The sequence below is a fragment of the Vidua macroura genome, chromosome 10 (genome assembly GCF_024509145.1).
Source record: "Vidua macroura isolate BioBank_ID:100142 chromosome 10, ASM2450914v1, whole genome shotgun sequence".
Taxonomy (NCBI): domain Eukaryota; kingdom Metazoa; phylum Chordata; class Aves; order Passeriformes; family Viduidae; genus Vidua; species Vidua macroura.
The window spans coordinates 727,996-755,538 of NC_071580.1; the positions used below are offsets into that span (position 1 = coordinate 727,996).

The 27,543-nt window shown below is 49.9% G+C and overlaps 1 protein-coding gene across 1 annotated transcript in view; it reads left to right on the forward strand.

The window, feature by feature from the left end:
* The first annotated feature begins 21,861 nt into the window (after window positions 1-21,861).
* Window positions 21,862-27,543, forward strand: part of ARHGEF26 (Rho guanine nucleotide exchange factor 26) — a 28,643-nt gene continuing 22,961 nt past the window's right edge. The window contains exons 1-3 of the mRNA XM_053986408.1: window positions 21,862-22,848; window positions 24,239-24,275; window positions 26,105-26,250. Of these exons, the coding sequence (XP_053842383.1) occupies window positions 21,862-22,848; window positions 24,239-24,275; window positions 26,105-26,250 (1,170 nt within the window). The remainder of the gene's footprint in view (window positions 22,849-24,238; window positions 24,276-26,104; window positions 26,251-27,543) is intronic.

The following is a 27,543-nucleotide window of genomic DNA, read 5'->3' on the forward strand; positions in this document are numbered from 1 at the left end:
CCAGTTACTGCTGAGAAGGATGGAGGGTGACAGGAGGGCGGCTGGGGGAGAGCAGCTCACTGCGGGAAGCGCCAGGGTGGGACCAGGGCAAGGACTGACAGGACAGCACTGCCAAAGTCACGGTTAGCTGAGTAAGTGAGGAAAAGCAGCCACAGGCATGAGCTTGAGCAACAAAGACATTGCCTAAGGGCCTGAGGTGTGATACGTGGGCAGTTTCAGCCCTGCCGTGGCCTTTGCACATCCTTAGAGGGTCCCTGGCCGTGGCCTGCCCAGCGCTCCCTGGGGCTGGCACGGACGTGGCTCCCGAACGCCCACGGCCGGGAGCAGCAGGGACACGAACTGGCACCTCGGAAGTGCTCCGGCAGCCCTGCCCTGTGCCAGGGCCTGCAGCCGGCTCGGGCTGCACAGCTGTTCAGCTCCAATCACAAGGGGAAATCAAGGCTGCAGCTACCGCTGCAGAAATTCCAGAAATTCCTGCTTCGGGTTGCCTGTGATGCAAATCAGGGCGTGAACCCGGGAGAAGCAGTGCTAATGCTGATCTTCCTCCCGAAACCACAGCTTGCTTTTCTTTAAAGAAAATGTAGTTTACCCTAAATTTATCAGAAAAAAAGCAGATAATTAGATTCTATCGACAGGCACAGCTCCAAGTATTTAAGTTCCTGGGTGATTTCTGCATTACCTGGTGAGAGGGACCGAGCAATCCTGCACCAGCCACAGTCAGGCATCACCTAGTGATTAACTGCAATGCTGGGTTTGAGCAACCTGCATTGTTCTAATCACTGAGTCCAGTCCACTGGCGCTCCCTTAAGGACTGTCTGACTGTTCCCTACCTGGAATGAAAACTGCTGTTTTCCAAAGATACTGTTGTTTGAGCCTCTCCCAGATTCTGGTAAAATGTCTTTGACAGTTACTCCACAGCCAGGGACTTGTCACAGCACTTTTAGATCTCCAGGTGTATTCTTCATTTTCAACACACACACACTGTAGCTTAACCAAAAAAAAAAAAAAAAGCGAAAAAAAAAAAAAACCCAGAATTTTTTTTTTTTTTTTGCATGTGTCATCTCTTTATCACTCGCTCTTGGTGAGTGACCAGAGAATTCTTAAGGGACAGATGCAGCTCTCAGCTCCAGTGAGGAGATTATTTACAGCGTGTGCCAAAGCTACACCCTGGCTGCACACGCCAGGCAGTTGTTACAGGCGTGTGCCACTTTGCTGAAGGAGTCTGTAATACAAACTCCTCTCGGATTTCTAGCACATCGCTGCACTCATAAATATTTCTGAGGTTAGAAATCAGACGAACAGCTCTGTCTAGTGGCACTTGCAATAACTACATGAGAAGGTCGTTATTTCTAACAGAATTCAGTCCATGTGTTGAATCAAGTGAGTCTAAAAATAGCTGATTGGCTTTTCCACACGGCAAATGCTCCAAGTACTTCTGGAGACATGGGATAAACATGTGAGGCCACACTCTGCCATGAGCTTTCTGTTCTTTTAAGAGCTTTACTGCCTTTATTTTGTTTTCACCAAAAGCAATAAAAATCCCAGGGGCTTTGCCTTTCCTAAAGCTGTGACTGTGACCTGAGGGCCCTGTGCTTCCCTGCCCCTGAGGTGTTTGGTGCTGATGTCCCAAATCCATCTCAGCTCACCTGCCTGTTGCATGGCACAGTCACTTTTCTGGGCAAGTTCCATGGTAGTGCTCTGTGTAGTTCTTAGCAAAACCATGCAAGGGGGGAAATGGTTCTGGACCCTGCCAGACCTGGGCTGGGGCATCCCTCACTTGACCACTTTTAAGCCTGGACAGGTCCTGGTTCAGGACCTGGTTCAGGAGGGTGAAGAAGCCCCAGTTACAAACAGGACACCAATGTGGCCCCCTCTGGGTTTTAGCTCCCAGGATGTGGCCAGATGGTGAGTTACCTTTGGGCTGGTTGTTTTGTACAGTGAATATAAGACTTATGATATTGGTTATTCCTTACAACAGCCCTGTGGGCAGCTTGCTGCAGTCTGAAGTGTTCTAAAACACTGTAAAAATTCTAAACCACATCAAATTTTCTAAAAAAAAAACACCCCAAAAAATCACAAAAGGATAGGAGTTTTTTTTTTCCCTGAAATATCAAAATTATAAAAATGTTCTTCAAAAAATTTCCTTTATTCTCATGATTTTGGTACAGCAAATTCATAATGTGAAGTATGAAAGGGGAGCAGCAGCACACATAGCAGCTGGTGGCTGTTCTGTAGCAGCTTTGGGTTTCCTGTCTCCGTGGATGCTCTGAGTGTGCACCTCCAGGTGTGCTCAGGTTGGTGAGCTGGTGTTCCACCTGGAGAACAGGGACAGCAGTGCTTGCTGAGCTTGCAGATGTCCTGGTGCCCCAGGGCCCTGGATGCCAGCACTGCCAGCCTGAGTGTCCAAGGCTCAGGTAAATGTGCCACTGTGCACAGAGCTCTTTGTCCTCAGCAGCTCCCCGGTGGTAAGGCCTCATCTCTGACAGGTCTGAGCAGTCTGACACCCACCCACTGGGTCTGGCTTTTCTTCCCCGTCACACTGAGCTGGGAGCTCAGCAAGCTTTGGGAGCCCAGAGCAGCCCACCTGCCTCCTCCACGCCCACCCACTCACTCTTACCTACCCCAATGGCTGCTTAGAGAGTGATTTAAGGCACTTGTAGGTAAGATGCTGATGGTAAAACAACACCTTTGCATCAAATGGGAAAATGGGAAGGTAGTGAAGCTGCTGGGGTTAGAACTGAGTGGTTTGTGATGGGTGTGTGACTGTGCCTCCATACATACCCGTGTAATCAAAATCAGTGAGCACGAATAACAAAGAGATTGCACTAGTTATTTCAGGGTAAGGATTCAGCATGTGTCCTTGTCTAGGGACTTCAGGTTACAGGGCACCAGAGGCCAGAGCCTAAAGAGGGAAGGTGAGGGCACTGGAACTGCTCAGGATTTTGGGTGAGCCACAGCACAGAGCGCCCATGTGCTACCCCTGTGCCCAGGTCACAGCTGAAGAGCAGATGCTGCAGAGATTGCAAAGCAAGTGGCACATTCTTTTATATTTAAATCTCTCTTGAAACAAGGACTCTGCATTTTCTTAGCAGGCAAGGCTCTGTTCCTGGCAAGCAGGTAGAGACAGAAATAAAGCTGTGACTGGCTGGGAGTCATGTCCAGCACAACTTGCATAAGGAGCCTAAACTTGCAGGTTTTTCTGAAATCTCCAATGAAGCTAACAGAATTTCCAAAGGAATGCATTCCTGTTAAATCTGCTCCTCCCTCCCTCCAGCAGCATCCTGCAGCCCAGCCTCCCTTTGCATAGCAGAGCCTGGAGATAAGGAGAGAGGTGCTCACAGAACTGCGCCTCCCCTGCCCACGAGGGATTCTGGGCTTCCATTCCACTGCCCTCTCTGGGCTCCTGCTTTATCCCAGTGCCCTGCAACTGCTTCTCTCTGTGTGCCCCATCACCCCAGGCTGTTCTCTTTCTCTGCCAGAGCCCTGAATCTGGGGGTTTTCAGTTATTTCTGTCCAAAATGTAAAGCTGCAAGTCCTGGATCGTGTCTCCTTTCCCTCCTTCTCCCTTGTGCTGAGTTTTCTTTCTCACATCTCCTTCTCTAGGTTCTGATTCATTTCACTCTTTGTGAGCTCTCATTTGGCATCTCCCATGCTGTCTGCCTGCCAATTCCTTGCAATCCCCACTGTCTCTCCACTATGTTACTTGGATGTCTGCCAATTCTCAGCCTTTAAACTTCAGTATTTCTAGGATCTGCTCTCCTGAGATTTTTTATCTTTTTTTTTTCCCCCTCTCCCTTTTTAATATTTCTAACCATTTCTCCTTTGGCCCTGTGCTGAACTCTCTCTAGGCACAAGGAAAATAAGAAGGTTCTTTTGTGACCTGACTTGGAACAGATTGAATTCTGAAGGGTGGTGTAGAGATTTGTTGCAATATGCTCCTGGAGGCTTTATTCAAAATGCAGGGGCTCTCAGCTGCCTCTTTAAAGGGATAGTCTGTAGATAAACCAAAATTCACAGTTTTAATATGCTCCAGTGATCTATATATGCTAAACACTTTCATTTTTGACAGCCTTGGGAAAGGCAAGAGTTGACAGACAGTGTTATTCTGATAATTTTATTCACTGTTCTTCCTACTTGCTATAAAGGGCATTTCCCACAAACAGTCAAGTACAACTGAATGAGGGAAGCTACAGGGAGAAAAAATTCTGGGATGTTTTTCCATGCCAACCCTTTGATCACAACTGCAAATTTGGAAAATATGTGTCAGTTCCAATGTGTGCATCCATGGAAGGCAGCTCCTCTGTTCTCCTTGCAAACACATCTCTGAGCCTTCCTTCAATCTCACACCTGCTCTGAAATTCTGCTGCTGCTGAGCTGTGGGTCCAGTTCCTGCCAAAGGGCTGGATTGGTGCTTTGTGATATAACAAAGAGTGTGTGATATGTTCTCTGTGTGTGGTGTCCTTCACAGGCTGAGCCTGACCACGAGCTCAGGTTCCTGCTGGGCCCTGCTGGCCCCAGCATCAGCCCACGGCTTCCCCAGCAGCTCTCCCAACCTCCCAGACACACCCCCAGCTCCCAGCCAGGAGGTTGATTTATCTTTGCCTGAGGCTTCATATAAACTCCAAGTCCAGTAATAAACTGTGCAGCTTTCTCTGTCACAGGCTCTTGAATACTCTCCTTGTGATTTAGTGTTTCTACAAATAACTGTTTTCTATTTACTCTCCTGAGCTGCACTGACAGCAGTGGGACTCTTGTTACAGTCTGTTGTGTTTCTTATTAATGCCACATGTGTTCATCACAGCTGAAATACTGCAGTGAATACCAGAGGAATTATGCCTTAAGTGGAGTCTGAAATGTAGATCTCAGGATACTGCTCTCCAGTGGTTCATCCAGACTGCCTTTCACTGGTTTGCTGCTTAATTTCTTGTACAAGCACAGGCTGGTCTGTAAGAGCTGTCCCTGAGTGTCACTGAGCAGCACTCGTGCTGACAGCCCTCTGCCAAGGCTCCTGCAGCAGCCCCGGGCGAGGGAGGGGCAGGAGGGTCCCGCGGCAGACACGGGGCTTTGCCGGAGGCAGAACCGGGGGCACAGCTGGTTCCTGCAGGGCTTTGCCCGTGCGTGGCTTTCCAGGAGCGAGCGGGGCACCCGAGCCGCCGAGGATGGTGGCTGACTGCTGGGGAGGCAAAGGGGAGATCAGGAAAACCCTGTCCCTCCCGTCTGCGCGGTGCATCAGCCTCGGGAGCAGCACGGAAGGCTGGAGCAGATGAGGATGTGCGTGAGGCATCTCAGGAGCCAAAAGCACCGTGAGAAAAAAGTGTTTGGAGCTCGGGGTCAGTCGACATCTTTGCAAATTGTGCACGTGTTGCTTGGAGGATCTATTTAAATCCGTTTATCTCTTACAAACTGGGGTTTTGCAAGTGATTTAATTGCTGGTTGGGTAAATGCTTGTCCCTGCAAAGCACTGCAAAATGAAAACAGCTAATAATTAATGTCTAATAGCAATTATCATACTGGGTGTCTTTGCTGCAGCTCTGCTTCATGTGGGCAGAACTGAAATGGGATTGGGTCAGCAATAATTCACCCTGCTTAGGAATGTGGGTTTTGGACTCTGAAGGACTTTTATTTATCATCTGTCTCCAGGTGAGATCAGTCAGATGCAGACAACCCTCAGTGAATTCAGCTTGGGTAGCTTTTGAAAGCAGATGAAAAAAGCTGTTAGGAATGAACCTTAAGTTTCCAGGGAGGCTGGGGAGAAAGGCTTATCCATTTCTTATCCTTTAACCAGGGTCACTTTGGCTTTGCTGAATTCTATCTCCTCAAGGACAGGGAAATCCAACTTTCTCCATTTGCCTTTTCACATTTCTCCCGCTGCAAGGCTCTTTTTTTGAACTATATTATAAAATAAGGCAGAAAAAATATTTTATGTAATTCTTCTGTTGCTACCAGGGGAAGCAATGACCAAGGTCAAATACTTTCACACTTTTTCCACCTTCGAAGTTTTAGTCACACTTCATCTGGAGACTCGTAAAGGTTGTTTGAAAACAAGCTTATCAGTCTAGGAATGTAAGTCATGAACAACTTCAGCTCTTTATCTTCCACAGAATTTAACTGCAGAGGAAACAAAGGACTAATAGGCCTTGGATTCTGATGTCCCAGATGCCACAGTGCTCAGGAGGGGATGGACAGAGCTGAGGAGGGGATGGACAGAGCTGGGGGGGATGGACAGTGCTGGGGGGGATGGACAGTGCTGAGGGGGGGATGGACAGTGCTGGGGGGGATGGACAGAGCTGAGGAGGGGATGGACAGAGCTGGGGGGGATGGACAGTGCTGGGGGGGATGGACAGAGCTGAGGAGGGGATGGACAGTGTGCTGGTGCCCTGCAGCTGCTGCTGGGACTCATCCTGCTGCCCTGCAGAGCCCTGTACTGCAGCACCCAGGGCAGAGAGTAAGGCAAGGAGCCTGACAGGAACATTCTCTCAAACTGGGGACATCCAAACAGAGCCTTTATTTACTAAAGTGATTAAGTCATCTGTTCATTTTCACTGACTGGGGTTTGGCCTGTGAATACAGAAGTTGGAACTGCCTGTTCTTCACTTGTTTTTCCATGTCTTGGATAATTCTCTCTCCAGTCATGTTTTGTTCCATCTCATCCCTTTCCCTGTAAGACACAGTGTCTGTTTAGCAGTGACTTATGAAATAAATGAATCTCCAAGGCAGGACACTTCTGCTCTCTGTCTTACCCTTAATAGGTATTGAAATGTATGAACTAATTCCTAAGTTGTTTAAGAATCATAGTAATTATTCCTACTTTACATGTGATTAATTTTTAAAAGGACTCTTTTTTATAGTTTGCTCTTTTTAAAGTGAACAGTCTTTAACATTGTTTATCACAAAGGCACATTTCAATCTATTCTGTTCCATTTTGGTTTCTCAGAATAGTCTTTTCACTTCTCCATAGAAAATAGGAATGGACACAATGTGAAGTATGTGTGAGTGAAATGATGGTGCATGGCCTGGTGGAGAAATGGATCTTTTTAAAATAGTATCTTGCAATCTTTCTCCTAATGGATTCAGAACTGGCCTGTTCTGAGCTCGTCAATGTGGGGCTGGTGTAGCTGCCAGCTCAGCTGCCTCTGTTTAGCTTTGTGAAGAGCTTTCCCTACTGTATTTTTTAAATACAGAACTAAACCCATGCTGAGCTTTTCTTTTGCCCTGACAGGAGCTCTTATGTGTGAGCAGTGGCTGCTTTCCATTTGCTGTCCTGAGCTGCAGCCCTGTGCAAAGCTCGTTTTGGGAACAGCCAGCCTGGCATCGCCTCTGGTTACTGGGAGCCTCTGAAGGAACAACCCATTCTGGGATTCATTATTTGCCTGTCCTCCCTCTGCAGAAGTGAGGGAAATATCTGTCCCCTTTGGGAGGGAGCAGGACAATGGAGAACAGTCCCAGGGTAAAGGGACCCCTCCTCTTTGTCAGTGGCAGTTGTGAATGCTTGTGCTTCCCCAGGAGCCAGGGCTGTCCCTGAGCTGCTGCTCTGGGGGCCCCCTGGCAGGCAGCTCAGCTGGGCAGAGGGCAGGGCTGGCACAAAGGACCTGACACAGAACCTTTTCTGATGAAGGTTTATGAGAGTGTGTGAGCACGCACAGGTATGAGACTAATGAATGTGCTAAAAGAAGAAAAGAACCTGCATTAGCTTTCCCTTGCTCAGCACCAGGCCTGGCACTGCTGTGTGCCAGCTAAAGGAATGGAGAGCTGAGTGGGCACAGAGCCAGAGCTCCCCTTCCAGCCCTGCTTCCCTTTGGGACTCCCTCATTCCGCAGGGGACTTTCCAATGCTCTTACAGCCCTGAAGGGTCTCTCAGTCCTTCCAGACAGATCCTTCACAGCTTCTCCAGCAGCCCTGTTCTTGCTCAATGGGATGTGCCTGGTTCTGCCCTTCCAGCTTTGGGGGCATCTCCCAGTGCAGTGGCACTGTCCCTGTCCCTGTCCCTGTCCCTGGTCCCCTCTGCATGCCTTTCTCTTGCTCCCTTTTCTCTAGGGAAAACAAGATGTCCATTTGTACATGTAAGCACAGATATCTATTAAAGAGCCTAAAATGCCCAAGTAATTCCTTAATTGAAGTGTGTAGAATACAAGCAGTGTTTCCATACTCATCCCCAGATAAAGCATGCCTCCTCCCTGTTTCTGTGCTGAATGCCAGGGTGCAGCACCCGTGGTGTGAGCACACTTCCCTTACACACTGGCACAGCGAGGATGGGGCACTGGCCCTGCCCTGGCTCTGCTGACACAGTCAGGATGGGGACATTGTCCTGTCCTTGGCCCCACTGGCCTGTCCCGGGCAGGATGAGGGCTGCGTTGGCACATCAGAGAGATTCCCATGGCAGGGAAGGAGTCAAGGGCTCACCATCTACAAATGTGATTTAATGTTTTTAATGGATTAAGGCCATACTTCTGTTGAGCTTTCTGCCAAGCAAGGAAAGAACTACAGTTGTGCTTTATGAAAACAAGGTGAATGAGCAGATTTGGGACAGTCCAGGCTGATCTTGTTAAACAGACACGACCTGTGCAGGAGCAGAGGGGCTGCCAGCTGATGCTCTGATTTACTCAAAACTATGCAATTAATTGAAGCATGGTGGGAAGAAATTATTCGTATGGGGTTTATAAAGGCAAGGTCCTGCAGGACTGAGATGTGTGAGACTAGAAAAAAGGGTTTCCTTATCATTACCTTCTTCTTTTCCATATCAGTTTCCTGTGGGTATAGAACTCCACATAAAAACTGGATATTTAAACTGAAGACTTATTTCCTTGCTGTGTTTGACCTGTGTATGTGGTAACAGAAAAGACAGGAGAACTGAGAAACACTTATTTTTATTAGTTTTCTTTTCCTCCACAAACCTGTTTGGTTCAAAATAGAAGCAGTGTAAATAATGCCAAATATATTGGTACCTAAATCCCTCCAGGTGCAATATTGCAAGGAATTTATGAAAGCAGGTATGGACTGTTGTTAAAACACACTTTTCTTTCTGAAAACATAACCATGTATTAAATCAATCTGGTAATTAAGAATTGGAATGTGACTGTGCAAAGGACAAAGAAAGGTTTCTAATTATATTATATTAATATTATCTATTCACTCAGAGTAGGACTCTGTGAGAAAGACTATTTTTAGACTGAAATTTTAGAGCAGACCTCCTTTGCTATAATACTTCATACTTCTAGTAAAGCTCCTGTGTTGCAAAGATCAGCTTTCCAATCTTTGTGTCCCAGGAGCTTGTTCTTTATGGGTTTTTTCCCGTATTGGAAGCATCTCAGTTTTTGCAGCTTTAGTTTTGGATAGACAGTTACAGTGAGGGAGTTTAGTCCAAGAATATCAGTGTGGTTTTTATCATTGTGATTAGGCTGCTCTGTTAATGGTTTACTTAAAACAAAGAGATCTTTGCTGTGGTGTTTGCTGCCCAGTCATAATATCTGGAGTATTTCAAGTATTCCTAGCTTTTCACGCACAAGGATAAGAGCATCTGCAGCTGGCTGTCCTTTTGTATGTATCTTGCTTCTGCCTTAAATATTTCCCTTCAAATTCTCAGGAGCTTTGCGAATGGTTTTTTAAACTCTCAGTCTCTGGCTGGCTGCAGTTGGACACCCAGCAGGCTGTTGTATCCTGTGCTACAGGCAAAAACTGTTAAAATTATTCAGAAGCCTCCCTCAGAGCAGCTGGATTCTGCCTTTGGACAGGCTGGGTTCTGTCCTTAGACAGGCTGGGCTCTGCCCCTGGACAGGCTGGGTTGTGTCCCTGGACAGGCTGGGTTCTGCCTTTGGACAGGCTGGGTTCTGCCCCAGGACAGGCTGGGTTCTGTCCCTGGACAGGCTGGGTTCTGTCCCTGGACAGGCTGGGTTCTGCCCCTGGACAGGCTGGGTTCTGCCCTTGGACAGGCTGGGTTGTGTCCCTGGACAGGCTGGGTTGTGTCCCTGGACAGGCTGGGCTCTGCCCTTGGACAGGCTGGGTTGTGCCCCTGGACAGGCTGGGTTCTGTCCCTGGACAGGCTGGGCTCTGTCCTTAGACAGGCTGGGCTCTGTCCCTGGACAGGCTGGGTTCTGCCCCTGGACAGGCTGGGTTGTGTCCCTGGACAGGCTGAGTTCTGCCCTTAGACAGGCTGGGTTGTGCCCCAGGACAGGCTGGGTTCTGCCCCTGGACAGGCTGGGTTCTGTCCCTGGACAGGCTGGGTTCTGTCCCTGGACAGGCTGAGTTCTGCCCTTGGACAGGCTGGGCTCTGTCCCTGGACAGGCTGGGTTCTGCCCCTGGACAGGCTGGGTTCTGCCCCTGGACAGGCTGGGTTCTGCCCCTGGACAGGCTGGGTTCTGTCCTTGGACAGGCTGGGCTCTGTCCCTGGACAGGCTGGGTTCTGTCCCTGGACAGGCTGGGTTCTGTCCCTGGACAGGCTGAGTTCTGCCCTTGGACAGGCTGGGTTCTGCCCCAGGACAGGCTGGGTTCTGTCCCTGGACAGGCTGGGTTCTGTCCCTGGACAGGCTGAGTTCTGCCCTTGGACAGGCTGGGTTCTGCCCCTGGACAGGCTGGGTTGTGTCCCTGGACAGGCTGGGTTCTGTCCCTGGACAGGCTGGGTTCTGCCCCAGGACAGGCTGGGTTGTGTCCCTGGACAGGCTGGGTTCTGTCCCTGGACAGGCTGGGTTGTGCCCCAGGACAGGCTGGGCTCTATCCCTGGACAGGCTGGGCTCTATCCCTGGACAGGCTGGGTTCTGCCCTTGGACAGGCTGGGTTCTGCCCCTGGACAGGCTGGGTTGTGTCCCTGGACAGGCTGGGTTCTGTCCCTGGACAGGCTGGGTTCTGTCCTTGGACAGGCTGGGTTGTGTCCCTGGACAGGCTGGGTTCTGTCCCTGGACAGGCTGGGTTGTGCCCCAGGACAGGCTGGGCTCTATCCCTGGACAGGCTGGGCTCTATCCCTGGACAGGCTGGGTTCTGCCCCAGGACAGGCTGGGTTCTGTCCCTGGACAGGCTGGGTTCTACCCTTGGACAGGCTGGGTTGTGTCCCTGGACAGGCTGGGTTCTACCCTTGGACAGGCTGGGTTGTGTCCCTGGACAGGCTGGGTTCTGTCCTTGGATAGTCTGGGTACTGTCCCTGGACAGGCTGGGCTCTGCCCCAGGACAGGCTGGGTTCTGCCCCAGGACAGGCTGGGTTCTGCCCCAGGACAGGCTGGGTTCTGCCCCAGGACAGGCTGGGTTGTGTCCCTGGACAGGCTGGGTTCTGCCCTTGGACAGGCTGGGCTCTGCCCTTGGACAGGCTGGGTTCTGCCCCAGGACAGGCTGGGCTCTGCCCCAGGACAGGCTGGTTTCTGCCCCAGGACAGGCTGGGTTCTGCCCCTGGACAGGCTGGGTTCTGCCCTTGGACAGGCTGGGTTCTGTCCCTGGACAGGCTGGGTTCTGCCTTTGGACAGGCTGGGTTCTGTCCCTGGACAGGCTGGGTTCTGTCCCTGGACAGGCTGGGTTGTGTCCTTAGACAGGCTGGGTTCTGTCCCTGGACAGGCTGGGTTCTGCCCCAGGACAGGCTGGGTTCTGCCCTTGGACAGGCTGGGTTCTGTCCCTGGACAGGCTGGGTTCTGCCCCAGGACAGGCTGGGTTCTGCCCCAGGACAGGCTGAGTTCTGCCCTTGGACAGGCTGGGCTCTGCCCCAGGACAGGCTGGGCTCTGCCCCAGGACAGGCTGGGTTGTGTCCCTGGACAGGCTGGGCTCTGCCCTTGGAGGAAGCTGGTTGCTGTGCTGGGCCCTGCAGCACTGGGGACACTGGGCAGTGCTTAAAATGCACAGCATGGACTGGTGTTGTCACTGGTCAGTGTTTCTGCCTTCTCTTCAGATAGAACCTGAGCATTTCCAGTTCTTGTGATGTTTTGGGGCTGAGGGCTTTCAGCAGTGCAAAAAAAAAAAAGGCTGTTCCAGACTCAGTTTCCTCCTGCCCTGAGGTGCTGCAGTGAATGTTACTGTGGATAGAAATGGAGTTAAACATCAACAGCAAAGTAAAGAGGATCAGGGTACAAGTTGAACTGTTATGTGCTTGCTTTATTAAGGCATATGTATGGTTTTATGGTCTGAAAGCACCCTATTTAATTAGTGTTTTGTTCTTCAGATCATTAGTTCCTCTAAGGAATTATTTGTTTTTATCCCACTAAGAAAATGAAGCTATGAAAAAAAGCTGTTTCACTGTTTCTAGTGGGTGACAGTTTGCACTTTGCTGTTTCCCTCCATGGCCCAAGGTCAGTGCTGAAGCTGCTGAAGGACTCCCCTCACATCCCAGCTGGACACAAGGTCCTTCATTTTTACTGTATACTGATTTAAACTTGTATGTGGCATTAGCTTAGAACCTAACTCTAAGTTGGCAAACTCGTTCAGGAGCATTTCCAAAGGAGCTGGGACACTGTGAATCCATCCTGGCACAACTGGAGAGGTGTGGGCTGTGCAGGCTCGGGCTGCTCTGTCAGACCAAATTCCTTTCCCGGCAGCTTTATTGTGCAGTCGTTGCCACGTCACAGGAGTCCACAAGGTACGGGAAAACTGCACCCAGGGAAATCCAGAGAAATACAGATAGAAAAAATCTTGTTGGATGAAAATGAACATTCTCTCCCCTCACTACTCAACAGCTCACCTCATGAAAGTGTTTCCATCTTATTTTTAACATATCTGAGCTTTAAAAATGTGTTTGTTCAACAAGCCCATGTAACTCACAGTGAGATGACTAAATCATGTACTTTGGTTATTTTTCTACTTGAAGAATTGATTAATTATAACACAGAGCAAGTAGGTATTGAGCAGAGCAAACTGGCTGTTAAGACATGTTCTCCTCTTCTGTCTTAGAGAGAAAAACATGTTCTCTATTTCCTTCTGGTGTCTGGCTTTTATCACTGAAAAACACGGGATCATAAAGAGCATCACAGCGTTCCCAGGGAATGTTATCCCCAGTGGCTGCACTGACCCTGCGTGGGGAGGTGCTGAACAGGGCTGGGCAGTGCCAGCTGAATTCAGCACCCCGGGGCAGAGCATGCCAGCGGCTGAGTGTCCCTCTTCTTATTTGTCTGAATTCTTGAGAGAGAAAGAACATGCAGAAACAAGAACAGGAAGCACTGAGTCTCACAGCAAACTCCTCCTTGCAGTAGTTCTCTTTTTGGGTTTCCAAGCAATGAAACAAAAGTTTTCTCTTGCTTTCAGACTGCATTTGAAAACATTTTCAGTCACTTTATTTCCCTTTCATCTCCTGAGAAACTGAGTAAAACTGTAAATGAAACAAAAGCACTTTGACACCACAGAGGAATCCGGAGGTATTTAACAGCACAGAACTTGCTAGGAAGAAGCCAGGCAACATTTTCTGAGAAAGAAATGTTCTTGCTGTATGCTTGGTATCTTAATCCACTCTTACCTTTGTATTCTATACCCCAAAGGAGCATAATTCACCATTAAAAACCCCTCCTTACAAAATATACAATAGCAGCCTGTAAAAATGAAATGCAAAGCACATTGTACAAATATGAACAGTGCCAGAACAGGAATCACAATCCACAGGCTCCTTCTCATCACTTAGAAGGCCACAGAGCACTGTCACTGTGCTGTGGGGGCACTGTGGGGGTTCAGTCCTTGCAGAAGCCTTTCTCAGCTCCCCAGAGAGCACAGCACTGCTGGACCCTGCACACACAGAGGTGCTGTCCCCAGGGAACACAGCACTGCTGGACCCTGCACACACAGAGGTGCTGTCCCCAAAGGACACAGCTCAGCTGGACCCTGCACACACGGAGGTGCTGTCCCCAAAGGACACAGCACTGCTGGACCCTGCACACATAGAGGTGCTGTCCCCAAAGGACACAGCACTGCTGGACCCTGCACACACAGAGGTGCTGTCCCCAAAGGACACAGCACTGCTGGACCCTGCACACACAGAGGTGCTGTCCCCAGAGAGCACAGCCCTGCTGGACCCTGCACACACGGAGGTGCTGTCCCCAGGGAACAGTGCCCAGCTGGACCCTGCACACACAGAGGTGCTGTCCCCAAAGGACACAGCCAGCTCAGCTGGACCCTGCACACACAGAGGTGCTGTCCCCAAAGGACACAGCCAGCTCAGCTGGACCCTGCACACACGGAGGTGCTGTCCCCAGGGAACACTGCCCAGCTGGACCCTGCACACACAGAGGTGCTGTCCCCAAAGGACACAGCACTGCTGGACCCTGCACACACAGAGGTGCTGTCCCCAGGGAACACTGCCCAGCTGGACCCTGCACACACAGAGGTGCTGTCCCCAGGGAACAGTGCCCAGCTGGACCCTGCACACACAGAGGTGCTGTCCCCAAAGGACACAGCTCAGCTGGACCCTGCACACACAGAGGTGCTGTCCCCAGAGAGCACAGCCCTGCTGGACCCTGCACACACGGAGGTTCTGTCCCCAAAGGACACAGCTCAGCTGGACCCTGCACACACAGAGGTGCTGTCCCCAGAGAGCACAGCCCTGCTGGACCCTGCACACACAGAGGTGCTGTCCCCAAAGGACACAGCTCAGCTGGACCCTGCACACACAGAGGTGCTGTCCCCAGGGAACACTGCCCAGCTGGACCCTGCACACACAGAGGTGCTGTCCCCAAAGGACACAGCACTGCTGGACCCTGCACACACAGAGGTGCTGTCCCCAAAGGACACAGCTCAGCTGGACCCTGCACACACAGAGGTGCTGTCCCCAAAGGACACAGCTCAGCTGGACCCTGCACACACAGAGATGCTGTCCCCAAAGGACACAGCTCAGCTGGACCCTGCACACACAGAGATGCTGTCCCCAAAGGACACAGCTCAGCTGGACCCTGCACACACAGAGGTGCTGTCCCCAGAGGACACAGCTCAGCTGGACCCTGCACACACGGAGGTGCTGTCCCAGCCCTCCAGGACAGCTCCTCCTTTGTTTCCATGGCCACCTCGGGGAGGCCACATTCCCTTCGCGTTCCGGGTACTTGTAAGGTCCTTGCAAAGCCGGTGCATCTCGGAGCACTGTGTCCTCATGCTCTGAGAGAGGCTCGTGCCTGTTCCAGCTCTTCCCAACTAGGTAAAGTATGTGGAAGGATCCTGCCCAGCCTCTGCTCTGTGCCGGGCCCATGCTGGCCAGCTGACCTGCTGGAAGAAATCATTTTGCATGGCTCTCGTGCCAAGTTTTGTCAGAGTAACTTGAAAAGCATTTAAACTCCTTATTAGCATTTATAAACCAGTTTATTCTCCATGGCAGTGATGCTGGGCAAGGCTTCTGCTTATTTTGGGTCCAACCCTGCCTCTCTGGAAGAAAGCCTTTTGCAAGGTCTTGATCACCTTCAGTTTGATTTAAGGAATGAAATCAGTCTGTGACTAATTTTGAAACCAACTAAAAAGCAATGAAATTGTTTTGTCTGTGGGGACTTGTTTCACTGATAAAATGAATGGTCTCAGCCAGATTTGCTGCACAGGCAGAGTGCACTGGCCATGCTGCTGCATCAGAGGCCTTGGCAAAGCAGGGCTTGCTCCATCCACTCCTTTTTCCCCTTCCTTTTGAAACCAGAGTTCCTTTCTTTTGGGAATCTGTTTTTGGCTCAGTGCGTGTCTCTACCCCCTTGTCTCTCCCTTTTCAGTCTTGTTAGAAGCGCTGTATGAATTCTCAGACTCTCACTGCTCCTGACCTGCTGCTGTTCCAGCTGAAGGGCTTTCCTCTTCTGCAATATCCCAGTTTACACACCCACTCTCCTTTTGTCCTCCTCAGGACTGCACCTATCAGGTCTAGAATATCAACTCTGTTCTGTGTGGTCACAGGCCAGGAAATAAGTCACAGTAAGGTGAAGGATGAAAAAAGGACTTAGATAATACGACAGAAATTATTTCCAAATGAGAAGAACACTGAAGTGACTGCTAGAAAATTAGAGCTTGGATCTGACTGGAAAAGAGACAATCAAGAAACTGAGCTTAGAGAAACCTTAGAATTGAATTTTGGCACGTCCAACAGCAGAATAAATCCCACTAATTAAAATGTACTTGAGCTAATTAGTAGGATCAGAGTTAAATTAGGAACATTTTTAATAGCTTGGAGAGGAAAGATAATAAGAGAAGTGCCAATTTTTCAAAATGTTTAGGAAAGGCGCAGGGGGATGGGAAGGGTGAGAGAGGCCCCTGTCAGCAGATCAGGGAATTTGCTCAAACTCGTGGTTATTTGGGTGCAATTAGGCCGAGCTCAGCCCAAGGCCGGGCTTGCTGCCTGAGTAACAAAGGTCCCCAGCCCCTGGCAGGCGCAGGCTCTGCATCCATCCATGCATAGTTTCCACTGGAGGACTGCAGCCAAGCCAGGCGTGGAGCCTGGCTGTGGGGAGTACGAATGGGAAGCTGGAATTCAAGGGGGAAAGGCATGCTTCAGAGCTTCAGCTCATTAGAGAAAAACAGACACAAGCTTCCCTGCCTCGCACTCCAGATTTCCTCACTTTCTGATGCTGTTGCTATGGCATTCACAAAATTCCAGCATTTCAATGCAGCAAAGGGGAAATCTGGCACATAACTGCAGGTTAATCAGTTGTTTGAAACGAAATCAGGTTCAGCATTTCTAAAATCACCCCAATTACAGAATCACAAGACCGGTTAGGTTGGAAAAGACCTCTAAGATGATGAGTCCAACCCCTGAGCAGCCTGTGCCTCGTCAGCTAGAACTGAGGTGAGCCGTGCAGTCAAGGCAAGCCATTCCCTGGGGCTCACCTGAGAGTCAGCCTTGGGAAGTCTCAGCCTCTGTTCACAGCAGCTGCCCTGGCTGCAGAGCCACAGGGGCCTGTGGAGCCCCCAGCACGTCCAGTCAGCACTGGGGGCCTGGAAGGGCTGAGGAGAGGTGACCCCTGCTCCCACTGCAGAGTGGCAGGGATGTATCACACCCAGAAATCACTAGCTATCAACAAGGAAACAAATAAAAAAAAAAACATTGGGGTTCTCCTTTTTTTGTGTGTGTTTTGGTTTGGTTTTAATTTCTCTATGGGCAGAATGTTCATTCCTTAAAAAGAAATAAAAACCACGTAGGGAATAAGCAGCAGCTCTTTGGGACCTGCCCCGGTCCCCCTGTCACTTGCTCAGGCATTTCTGTGCACAGCTGACAAAGGGAGAACAAAGCAGAGCCAGCAACCCAGCCCTGAGCTGCACTCACTGCCCGTGCAGGCTCCCAGCTTGCCTGAGTTTCTAATGGCAACCACAAAAACTCTTCAGCTATGGCAAGCAGTGCCTCCGTCCTTTTGTTAGGTCATGTTTGAAATCCTCCAAACTCTTTAAATAGCAACATCTCATGAAATACACTCATCAGATTAAAGAGCTTTTATCTACTTTTTCTAGGACTTTCTCTTAACTGTTCTCCTATGGAAAGAATGGTCTTTGAATTACTGAGGGGAAATTCACTGTCAGAATTTTAAAATGGAATTGTAATACTGGAAAAAAGAATGTATATAACTAAACTGGAGGTGAAGGGACACACTTCCCAGTTTCACAATTCTCCTTTAATATTCAGATTCATTTCATATTCACTGAACAAAAATTAGAAATAGGTGTAACTTTTGGGAAATTTTATAATCTTTGACAGAAATGACCTACTTTAATATTAGACTGACCTAATCTTACTGGGCACGATTACCTACCTTGAAGCCTGTGGGAGTTTTACTAGTGAAAGGATTGGGAGATATAAACTGTGTTGGGAAATTAAAAGCAAAACCAAAGAAGAACATATAATTCAAGCAAGGTGGGAAATGTTTTTCACATCAAAATATGAATTATGCACACACAAAATACGATTACCATATTGAAATCTCAAATACTTCCAGCTGGAAAATTCCCAGTCAGCTCTATAAATGATGGAGCTGCCAGATACCCTCCTTCTCTCACAGAGGAGACAATCTCTGCACCCACCTCTGAGGCAGCAAAGGACGAGACGTGATCAGGAAATAGTGCTGGGAAATCGGCTGGGAAACAAGTAATATCAGTCTGGATATTAGCAAATACAAAGTTCATTTTACAGTCACAGAGAAGAATTTGTAACCTCCATGACAGGAGTAACAGAGGCAGCAGCACCTCTGTCCTCAGTTGTGTTTCTTGGGTACACATTCATTCTTACTCTCTTTCTTTTCATCCCAGTTGAGCAGCAAAACAGCATCTTGTTTCAACTTTGGTGCTCCATGGGCATTACCAGGTCCTTTATTCCTGCAGTACAATGAGATGTGGTTTTCCCCTGAAGCTTTTAGTGAATGCTGCAAAGCTTTCTATTATTGCTGAGTGTTTTAGCAACACCAAAAAAAGCAATTAAGAGGAAAATAGGAATAATTAAATGTCTTCTGCCATCTTGGATTGATTTACAGCTAAAATTTGGCTGGGCAGTGTTGAGAGTAAAGTCTCTCACAGCCTATGTACAGTTGCAGAGAAAAAAAGGAGGGGTCAGGAGGTCAGAAGGCTCGACCCTTCCTGAGTTCTGGCAGTGCTGTGGGATTGCCTGTGTTGCTGGAGTAACCGTGTCCTCCCTGGGAAAATCCTGCTACTGGCATTGGAAAGAGGCTCCACTCCCTTGGTTCATGGCCCTGGAAAAGCAGAGAAACCAGTGACAGAGGGTGTCCCCAGTGCCCGGCTCCGGCACACTGACACCTCGTCTTGTCTGTGCTTGTGCTGACCCCTTCACTCCTGTGCTTGGGAAGGGCCTTTGTGGGACAGAGGGAGCCTTAGCTGCCCTGCATGCTAATCCTGGGACAGAGACTTGCTCTGAGCAGAGCACGGCTGGCTCTTCTTCAGCTGCCTGTGAACAGACCAAGGAAACAGAAGAGTTTCAGAAGAATGTTATTTATACTGCTGCTCCCTAGCTGGCAGCTAATACAGATGGGACATGCAGTTGGCTCCTCTGGGCATTAACAGCAGCTGGGCACTTGTCCTGGAGCCGCTCCAGCCCTCCCCTCTCTGGGGGCACAGAGGGGACATGGTGCTGGGAATGCCCCTGGGGAGGCCAGAGGCAGCAGGGCTGGGGCTCCAGCCAGCAGCCAGGGTCACCTGCACAGCTCTGGAGCTGCAGGGCATGGCCAGGACCATCCTACAGGACACGAGCAGGGAGCACTGTGTTTGAGACATGAAGCATTTGGGTCATAAATAAAGCCAGGTCTCACTGCTGGTTTTGCTCTTTGATTGCACAGAGAGGCAAAGTGTGCTTTTGATGTGGATGTAGGGAGCAGAAGAATAATCCTCCATTTTCCTTGGTAGATTTTCAGGCAATAAAAATGTTCCCCACTGAACATATCTGTGCACACCTGCCCCATGCTGGTCATGATAAACGTGGATATCCCAGATATACCGCAGGCAGGTATGGAAATGCTTCTGGTTTGGTGCCGATTCCTGACACCAGCCTTTAGGTCTTGTGGCTGGGAAATGGGAGGTTCACTTAAAACTCGCCCTCGTAAATGCTCAGGGTCCGTATCTGGGTTAACTGGAGTGCTGTGGAGATGGGTGGAAAGCTTCCCTGCAGGTTCTGCCCCCATCCCCAGGGCTGGGCAGGCTCCTGGCCCCAGGGAAGGACTCGCTGCCCTGCCCTGAGCAGCTCACCTTGTGCTCACCTGGGCACTGCTGCCCAGCAGCCTCGGGGATTCCAGTGCCCTGCCTTTGTCAGAAGGCTTCACAGCCACGCTTACATTTCTTTCTTCTCTTAAATTACAGAGTTGATTTTACTTTCCTGATGATGGCAATTTTATTGTAAGGTTTTATTTCTCTTTCACTGTGCATGAAATGGAACAGTGAGGTGGCTGCTCAGGAATCAAAATTACTCCTGTAATTGTAGCACAGTGAATAAGTATGTGCAAGAGAATGATCTTGTAAAAGCTGATTACCTCAGTCATTAATAATTAGGATTTATGAGTTAAGTAATATGCTGCAACTATATCCAATAGCTTGGCAATTTAATGTGGAAAGTTAAGACATCATTTTAGAAATAATCCATTGGGAAATCCCAAGTGACACTAAACCAGCATCTTAGGTTCTGCCTGTGGCTTTTCCCTTCAGCTCTGGCTGTTTGAAGCTGGAGTGGCGATTTGCAGTCTTGTCTCATTTGTGGACATGCACATTTGTTCATTTTAATTTCTTTGTGCATTGCTTAATTTGATTCTTAGCAAGATTTTTTGTTTTACTGGGTTCTCCTGGCAGAAGAATTAATAATACATCTGAAGTTTAAGTACATGTACACAGAGTTGTCTGGTCCTTACATTTTCCTCTATATTTTTTTCTGATTGTTAAACAGACTCAGTATAAATTAAATTTTCATATATTTAAAAAGAGAAGAAAGCACTTTCAATCTACTCCAATGTTTTTTCTTATTCAGTGATATATGAAATCTGGCAAATTCAAGTCTTGCAAGTATGGAGAAGACAATTACAAATCTAACAAGGTTTTTTCTGTCCCTTCTCCATTCAAGTTTAGCCAGGAGCCTAAGTGGGTGCCCATCTGTAAATCAGCAAGTCACTGTGAGCACCCCCTGCACGGCAGAGCTCTCACTGTGCAGGCAGGGCCTGGCCTCCAGCATCTCCAAACATTCCAGCCATTTCTGCTCTGCCAATTCCACAGGGACAGAATCACACCTAGATTTTGCTTTTCATTCATTTGAGAGAAACCAGACAAATAATTCAGCTTCGTGATTCAGTACTAGGGAAGCATTCTATAATGTATTTCACATTCCTAGCCAATGTGGCATTTAATAGTGGAGCTAATTTCTCACGTAAATGCTCCCTGTGCTGTGACAAGATGGCTTTTAAAACACGGGACTCCTTATTTTTTTCCAGTGGAAGCAGCGGCAGATTTTAATTGTAGAGGAGCAGATAGCAAAATCAGGGTATGTTGTAATTACTAGTGAATGTAACAGAGCAGAAAAACGCCCGTGTCACTTTATTTCAGGACTCTGTGCTGAAGCTCTCCCCTCCTGGGAGTGCAGGGACCCTTGGCTGGGCTGCTAGATATGGCAGAACTCATGTCCTGGCACAGAAATGAGCATATATTTTGTTTTTCTTTTTAAAATCTACTCCGTTCTCCATTGGTGTATGTTCAAGCTATATGTTGTCCCAAAGTCACAGCCAAGTTTCACCATTTTTACAGGTTTTTCAGGGTGATGTAGTTTCTCAGAATTCCCAGCAGATACATTGTCGACGTCCGATTTTTCCCAGCTTTCTCCCAGCCCGCTGGCAGCACTCGGGCAGCCCCAGCCGGCCAGGTGCCTCTGAAGAACGGGCAGTGGAGGGGCACAGCTGAGGCACGGGTGGTGGCACTGCCGTGCCAAGCGTGCGATCAGACACGTTCCCCGGCAGGAGCCGATCCCCACACGCGGCCCGGGGCTGCCGCTGCAGCGACCCGCGGGGCCGGGAAGCGCCGCCCGCGGCTCTCCCCACGCAAGCCGCGGTAGCGCGGCCCGGCTCCTGCCGAGAGCTCGCCCCGCGGCCCGGGCACGGCCGGGAGCCGCCGCCACCGAGCGGGGCAGGGAGGGCTGGCGGCGGTCAGGCCCTCCCGGCCACCGAGCGGGGCAGGGAGGGCTGGCGGCGGTCAGGCCGTCCCGGCCACCGAGCGGGGCAGGGAGGGCTGGCGGCGGTCAGGCCGTCCCCGCCACCGAGCGGGGCAGGGAGGGCTGGCGGCGGTCAGGCCGTCCCCGCCACCGAGCGGGGCAGGGGCCGCGCCGGCGGCGGAAGCGCCGCTCCGCCCGCCCCCAGCCGAGCCGCAGGTGGGGCGGGAGCGGCTCCGCCCGGCCCGGCCCGCGCTGGCCCCGCGCCCGGCGGGGCTGTGGCGGCGGACGAGCCGCGCTCCGCGCCCGCCTCCCTGGCGAGCGGCGCCGGGCGGGCGGCGATGGACGGGCAGCCCCCGGCGGGCCCCGCCGCGCCGCGCTGGAGGCGGCGAGCGACCCCCCGGCCGCAGCCCCTCGCCTGGAGCAAGCCGCGGCCGCAGTCGTACCAGAGCCCCAGCGGAGTGCTCGTCACCGACTTCCCCGTGGAGGACAGGTGCGCCTTCGCCGTGACTCAGCCCGCCGGCGCCGGCGCCCCCTCGCCCGGCGGCCCCGCCATGGGATCGGTGTCCAACGGGACCGTGCGGCCGCCGGGCTCCCCCGCGCTGTCCCCGGAGCGGCGTTCCCGGCTGCTCGCCCTGGCTCCGGACAGCCCCGTCGGTTCGACCGCCAACGGCACCATCTCCCCGCCGGGCAGCGGGCAGGGCCGCCGGCCGCGGCCGCCCAGGACCGCGGGGCTGGCCCCGCTGCAGGAGCGCATCGTGTTCGGAGCCAGCGCTCAGCCCGCACCGTGCCCCCGGGCTGCCGAGCGCCCGGAGGAGCCGGGAGGGTCCCCCGGGAGCGGCCGGGCTGCCGGGCCCCCGGAGGAGCCGGGAGGGTCCCCCGGGAGCGGCCGGGCTGCCGGGCCCCCGGAGGAGCCGGCAGGGTCCCCCGGGAGCGGGCTGCCGGCGGTGCCGGGCGCGGAGCCCCCCGCGCTGCTGAGCACGCACAGCCCCGCGGCGCGCAGGGTGGGCTCGCAGCAGCTGATCCCCCGCAGCCTGGCCGAGAGCCGGCCCGCGGGCCGCGCCCAGGGCCACGAGCGGGGCCTCAAGGTGCGCAGCCTGGTGGAGACCCCCCGGCCGCCCCCGGGCAGCGACCCCGAGGACGAGCCCGAGGCCGGCCCGGGCGCGCTGCGGCGCGGGCTGCGCTCCACGTCCTACCGCCGGGCCGTGGTCAGCGGCGTGGACCTGGACGGCTCCGCCAACTGCAAGAAGAAAAACAGAATGTCCCAGCCCATCCTGAAAGCGGTGGTTGAAGATAAAGAGAAGTTCTCGAGCCTGGGGAGGATAAAGGTACGGTGCGCTGATAGGTGAAGGTGCTGGCTCCGTGGGAGCGTGGCCTGCTGATCCTGCATTTTCCATAAATGCTGGGAGTTTTCAGTTTGCTTTTTTTGCGATTGCAAAACTTTTCATAGTGACTGTGAGCTTTAAAAGTGCTGTTTTCCAGGTGAGGTGTTGGAGATGGCGGGCTCTGTTGAAATCCAGGAGGTTCAGAGCCTTTGCTGGCTGCCTCCTGCTCGCCTTTCCTGCTGGATTCTCCAGCTTTCACAACCGAACCACGGGCTTAAAACCTGTGTCCCAGAAAGCAATAAACAGGAAAAAAAAAAAAAAAAAAAGGGACATTGTTTTAATAAAGTCTGTGTGATAGAATAGAGACAGAAAAATTAACTTCTCCCTCACTTCTCTGAGACATTACTTTTAAAGTATTTTTAAAAATCTCGGAGTGATTTTTAAATTGATAGAAATCACTTCAGGTTTTTTAATGCCTGAAAGTAAAAGCAGCATGCCTGTTTTTACATCTTGGTTGTAATCCCTTAGAATCCTGTAGTAGAGTCACGTTGAATGTTAATGTATTAAATTGTAAAGACATACTGATAGCATTCTTTTACTTATCATACTGTACTATTGTATTTCCTTATTTTAGCTATAACTTGTTGCTGTGTGAAATGTATTCATAGATTTCTGTGTAATAAAGTACATCAGGCCAAGAGCTGATGCTGTAGCTTTTAAAAAAATTATCAGCTTTATGGCAGTTTTCTGCCATTTTGAAATTAAGGTAGTGGATGCTTCTGTGAAAACACTGCAAGTGGTGAAATAGAAATTGGTGAAATTGTGAACAGCTGCAGAGTGTGGTTTGGTAGTAGACTTAAAACAGTGAGTTACGTTTAAGGTGGGAGGACATGAAACTGTGCTGTCCTTGCAGAGATCTCTGCAAGAAGTGTTTTATTAAATAGACTCTCGGGCCCTGGGACTTGTTGCACCAGAAGAGCTGTTGTATTTCAGAGGTTTGTTGTGCTCTCAGGAGGCTCCTTTACAAAGTGCTCGGGGTGGTTTTGTTTGCAGAGTGGAAGGGCAGCCTCTCAGAGCTGTGCCTCCACAGACAGCCCTGGGACAGAGGGATGAGCTGTAAATTCACTGAGCCCCTCTCAAGCCAGTGTAGTGTGTTTTTGAAACACAGGGAAAATACATCTAAACAGGGTACGAGAGAAATGGAACTAGGGTGACTTTTCACTGATGACACAATTGTTCTTAGTGAACTCTTGTCCAACATAACAAGTTTACAGATGAGGGCCTGTTGGTTTGGTGCCCCAGTCTTGAATAAAACAGACATTCTTGTTACTGTGATTATTTTGCGTTCTCCTCCTCCTAACATACCTCTCTTTTCTGTTAAAATTATCTGCAGAAGATGCTGAAAGGACAGGGGACGTTCGATGGGGAAGGTGAGCCCTGTTCTGTCCAGACTTGCCAACAACTCCCAAGGGAAATGAACTTGAGGATCGTTTTGCACTTCCTTTGTATGGAGTCTCAGACTCAGTACCTCATTTTTCAGTAATGCAGCTGAGATGTGGGACTATAATTTTAGCACTAGACCTACCTTAGGGCTATTTTAAAGACTATGCAGTGGCAGGCTAAAAAGGTGTGTCAAGGGCTTCTTTTCCACGTAAGCTGCTGTCCCTCCCAAGAGGTGAGCTGTTGGCTGTGTTTGCCTCAGCCCTGACAGTTCCATAGAGGGCTCCTCCACGTGGGACTGCCTTCCTGCCTGTTCTGGGACTCTGCCCAGGTGCAGGACATGTGGCCCGCTGGGGTTTGGGGCCATCCCTGCAGCACACACCGGAGTTGTTACTCTGGGCTGGGGTTCACACAGCTCTTTGTGCCTTCTCATCAGCTGAGGGTGCTGAACCCTTGGGATCTGTAAGCATTTTCTTTTCTTGCTACCTAGGCTTCAAGTATATGTGTCAGGAAAACACTTCTGTGGAGCTTTATTTTTGTGTTACTTGGTAATTCCGGGTTTTGCCAAGTTTGCTGCTTTTCCCAGTATTTCAACAAGAAAACAGAACTTCTGTGGGCCTATCATAGATGTTATAACAACTGCTACTCTCTTGGCTTTTCTCTGCTTAATGCCTGTTTAAGGTCATCTCAGCTTCCTCTGTTTCTGTTTTCAGAGTTTCCCACTGTGTTCTCTTTGTATCATCCCTTTCCTACTCTTTATTTTTATCTCTTCTCACACTGTCTCCTCATGATGTCTTCTGGATTCTCTTCCAATGGTCCCTTCTGTCTTGGATGATCCCAGCTAATAACTTTTTCTGGAATGCCTCCCACAATTCAGTTGCTGTGACAGTTTCCTCTGTTAAAAGTGAATAACTCGACAGGCCCTTCCCCAAGAGCTGCTCCAAAGGCCACACCTGGTCTAGCACTGGGGCAGGGCTGTAGGTCTGAGCAGGTGGGACAGACCCACCCAGCCAGGTGAGTTGAGGCCCTGCCTGGAGCAGCCAAACTTGCACTTCAGTTCCCCTTTCTCTTGTAGGGCAAGACTGGATGTTATCCAAAGCCTGGCCCATCTAAAAGTACCTTTCAGAGCCTGCCTGCTTAGTGGCTTAATTGGTCTGTGGGTTTTTGTGGTGTTGGATTTCTGTCCTTGCTCACTGCTGTTGCCAGGGCTGTGTGGCCAGGGAGGTTGGGGAAAGCAGGAGTGCTCCACGCCTGTGTTCCTCTGCCACTGATAGTACCATGAGTGGGTTTGGTCTTAAGGTTCTTGGGCCTCGTGCTTACTCAGGCTTTTAACTTTCTGTGTGGAATAGTTCTGACCTCAGATGTCTGAAACTGGGAAACAGTGAAATGTGAAGACAGTATTCAGAGTTGACAGGAGAAGGGTTGCGTGGGCAGTATGCTTTTCCTGGACATGAAAATAGTGAGACCTGCAGATCAGTGACTGCTCCACTGACACACAATCCTGTTTTTTAATTGCTGGTTAATTACAGAACTGGGTACAGCAAACCAAGGAAGAAAAAATTGTTTGCTATTTTTTTTTCTTGACAAAGGCCACATCTGTTCTTTAATTCGGTCTGGGAGGATCTTTGGGTACAGTGATCCATTGTCACGGTACTGCACCATTGTCCAGCCCAAATCAGTTGCTATCTTTGTCTCGTGGAGTGTGAGCAGCACAGTGACACTTTGGTTTCTTTCATTGTTTAAATGCTACTTTAAATTTTTATGAGAGCGATTAAACTAACTTTCTAGCAATGACTGACATAGTGTTGTTATTTGACAGAAAATGCTGTATTATATCAGAACTATAAGGAAAAAGCTCTGGACATAGATTCTGATGAAGAGTCTGAGCCCCAAGAGCAGAAGCTGGATGACAAGGTTGTTTTTCACTATAAGCCCCTGAGGTCGACGTGGAGCCAGCTCTCTGTGGTGAGTTGTGATCCTTGTATGGCCAGAGACAGGATCTCAGGGTGGGTGGAAGCAAAGTCTTCCCTTGCTCGCTGCTGGAGTTTTTGGCTGAAATTTGTCATCGTCTTTTTCATCTCATAAGAACGACATGGAGGTCCCAGTCAGTTACTGCTCTTTGTTTCACATAACAAACAATGAAACCAAGTTCATTTTAGTGTCCTGTATTTGGCAAAGACACAACTTTACCGATTCATTAAAAAAAGCGTTGTGTGAGTTCACTAAAAGGGTGAATTATACTAAAGAAAGGCTCCAGTTAGTTACAAACAAGTTGCTGCTGAATTGTTCTGAGTCACTGCACTCCAGCTCTTAGGCTGACTCGAGTGCAGATATTTAATGGAAAGCATTTTGAGAAGTGGAGAGCAGAGCTGGTGGTGCTGTGCTGTCCCTTGCACAGGCTGGGAAGTGTCTGCAGGGTTTGGCAGAGCAGCACGGCTAAACAAAGTAAACTCAGCTGTTCTGGTCAGGGCTGCAGTCTCACTGCCTTCCCTGCTCATAACCTGACAAATTACTGCTAACAGCTGGTACTGCCACAGCTCCTCCTCCTACATGTGATTTTGGGACTGAAGGAACCATTGAAATTCTGTGTTTTCGTGGTTGTTCTTGGATAATTTCTGTGGCTTCCAGAGGGATATCCCTGTCATGAAGAGTTTGGGGTTGTTTTTTGTTAATGTAGCTTGTAGAGGGTTTGGGGTTGTTTTTTGTTAATGTAGCTTGTAGAGGCTCGTCTCGGGCATTAGAGAGATTCTGCCTGACAAGATCACCTGGAGTGTTTGACCATCAGCTCTCTATATCCCAGCAAATGAGGGATTAAGCCTCAGGGAGATCCCCAAGGGCTGCTTAGATGGTCTGATTAGCAGAGCTGTCTTACAGATGCTGATGACCCTTTGCAGTTTAAAGTATTGAAAGATGAATCTGATTCAGTAAATATAAAGAAGGCAAGACAATGTGGTTTTGTAAAGATGTGCTTTAATTTTATTTTTCCAACAATCAAGTACTTAAAATACAGTTCATTGGCTTCATGTTGCAAAAAAAAAATGTTTATAATGAAGTCAAATTGTTTTTTCTGCCTTCTGGGCAAATTAGCAGTTAAATGTTCAACAACTGAGGTATTTGGGAAGGAATGCTATTTAGTAATAGTAATGATAATTTCAAAACACTCATTTGCTTTGAGACAAAAATAGCATGAAGACCATCTCAGGAGGAGAGCTGTTCTGTGCTGTGCTTCACTTACAGAAACCAACTTGTTCTTTACTG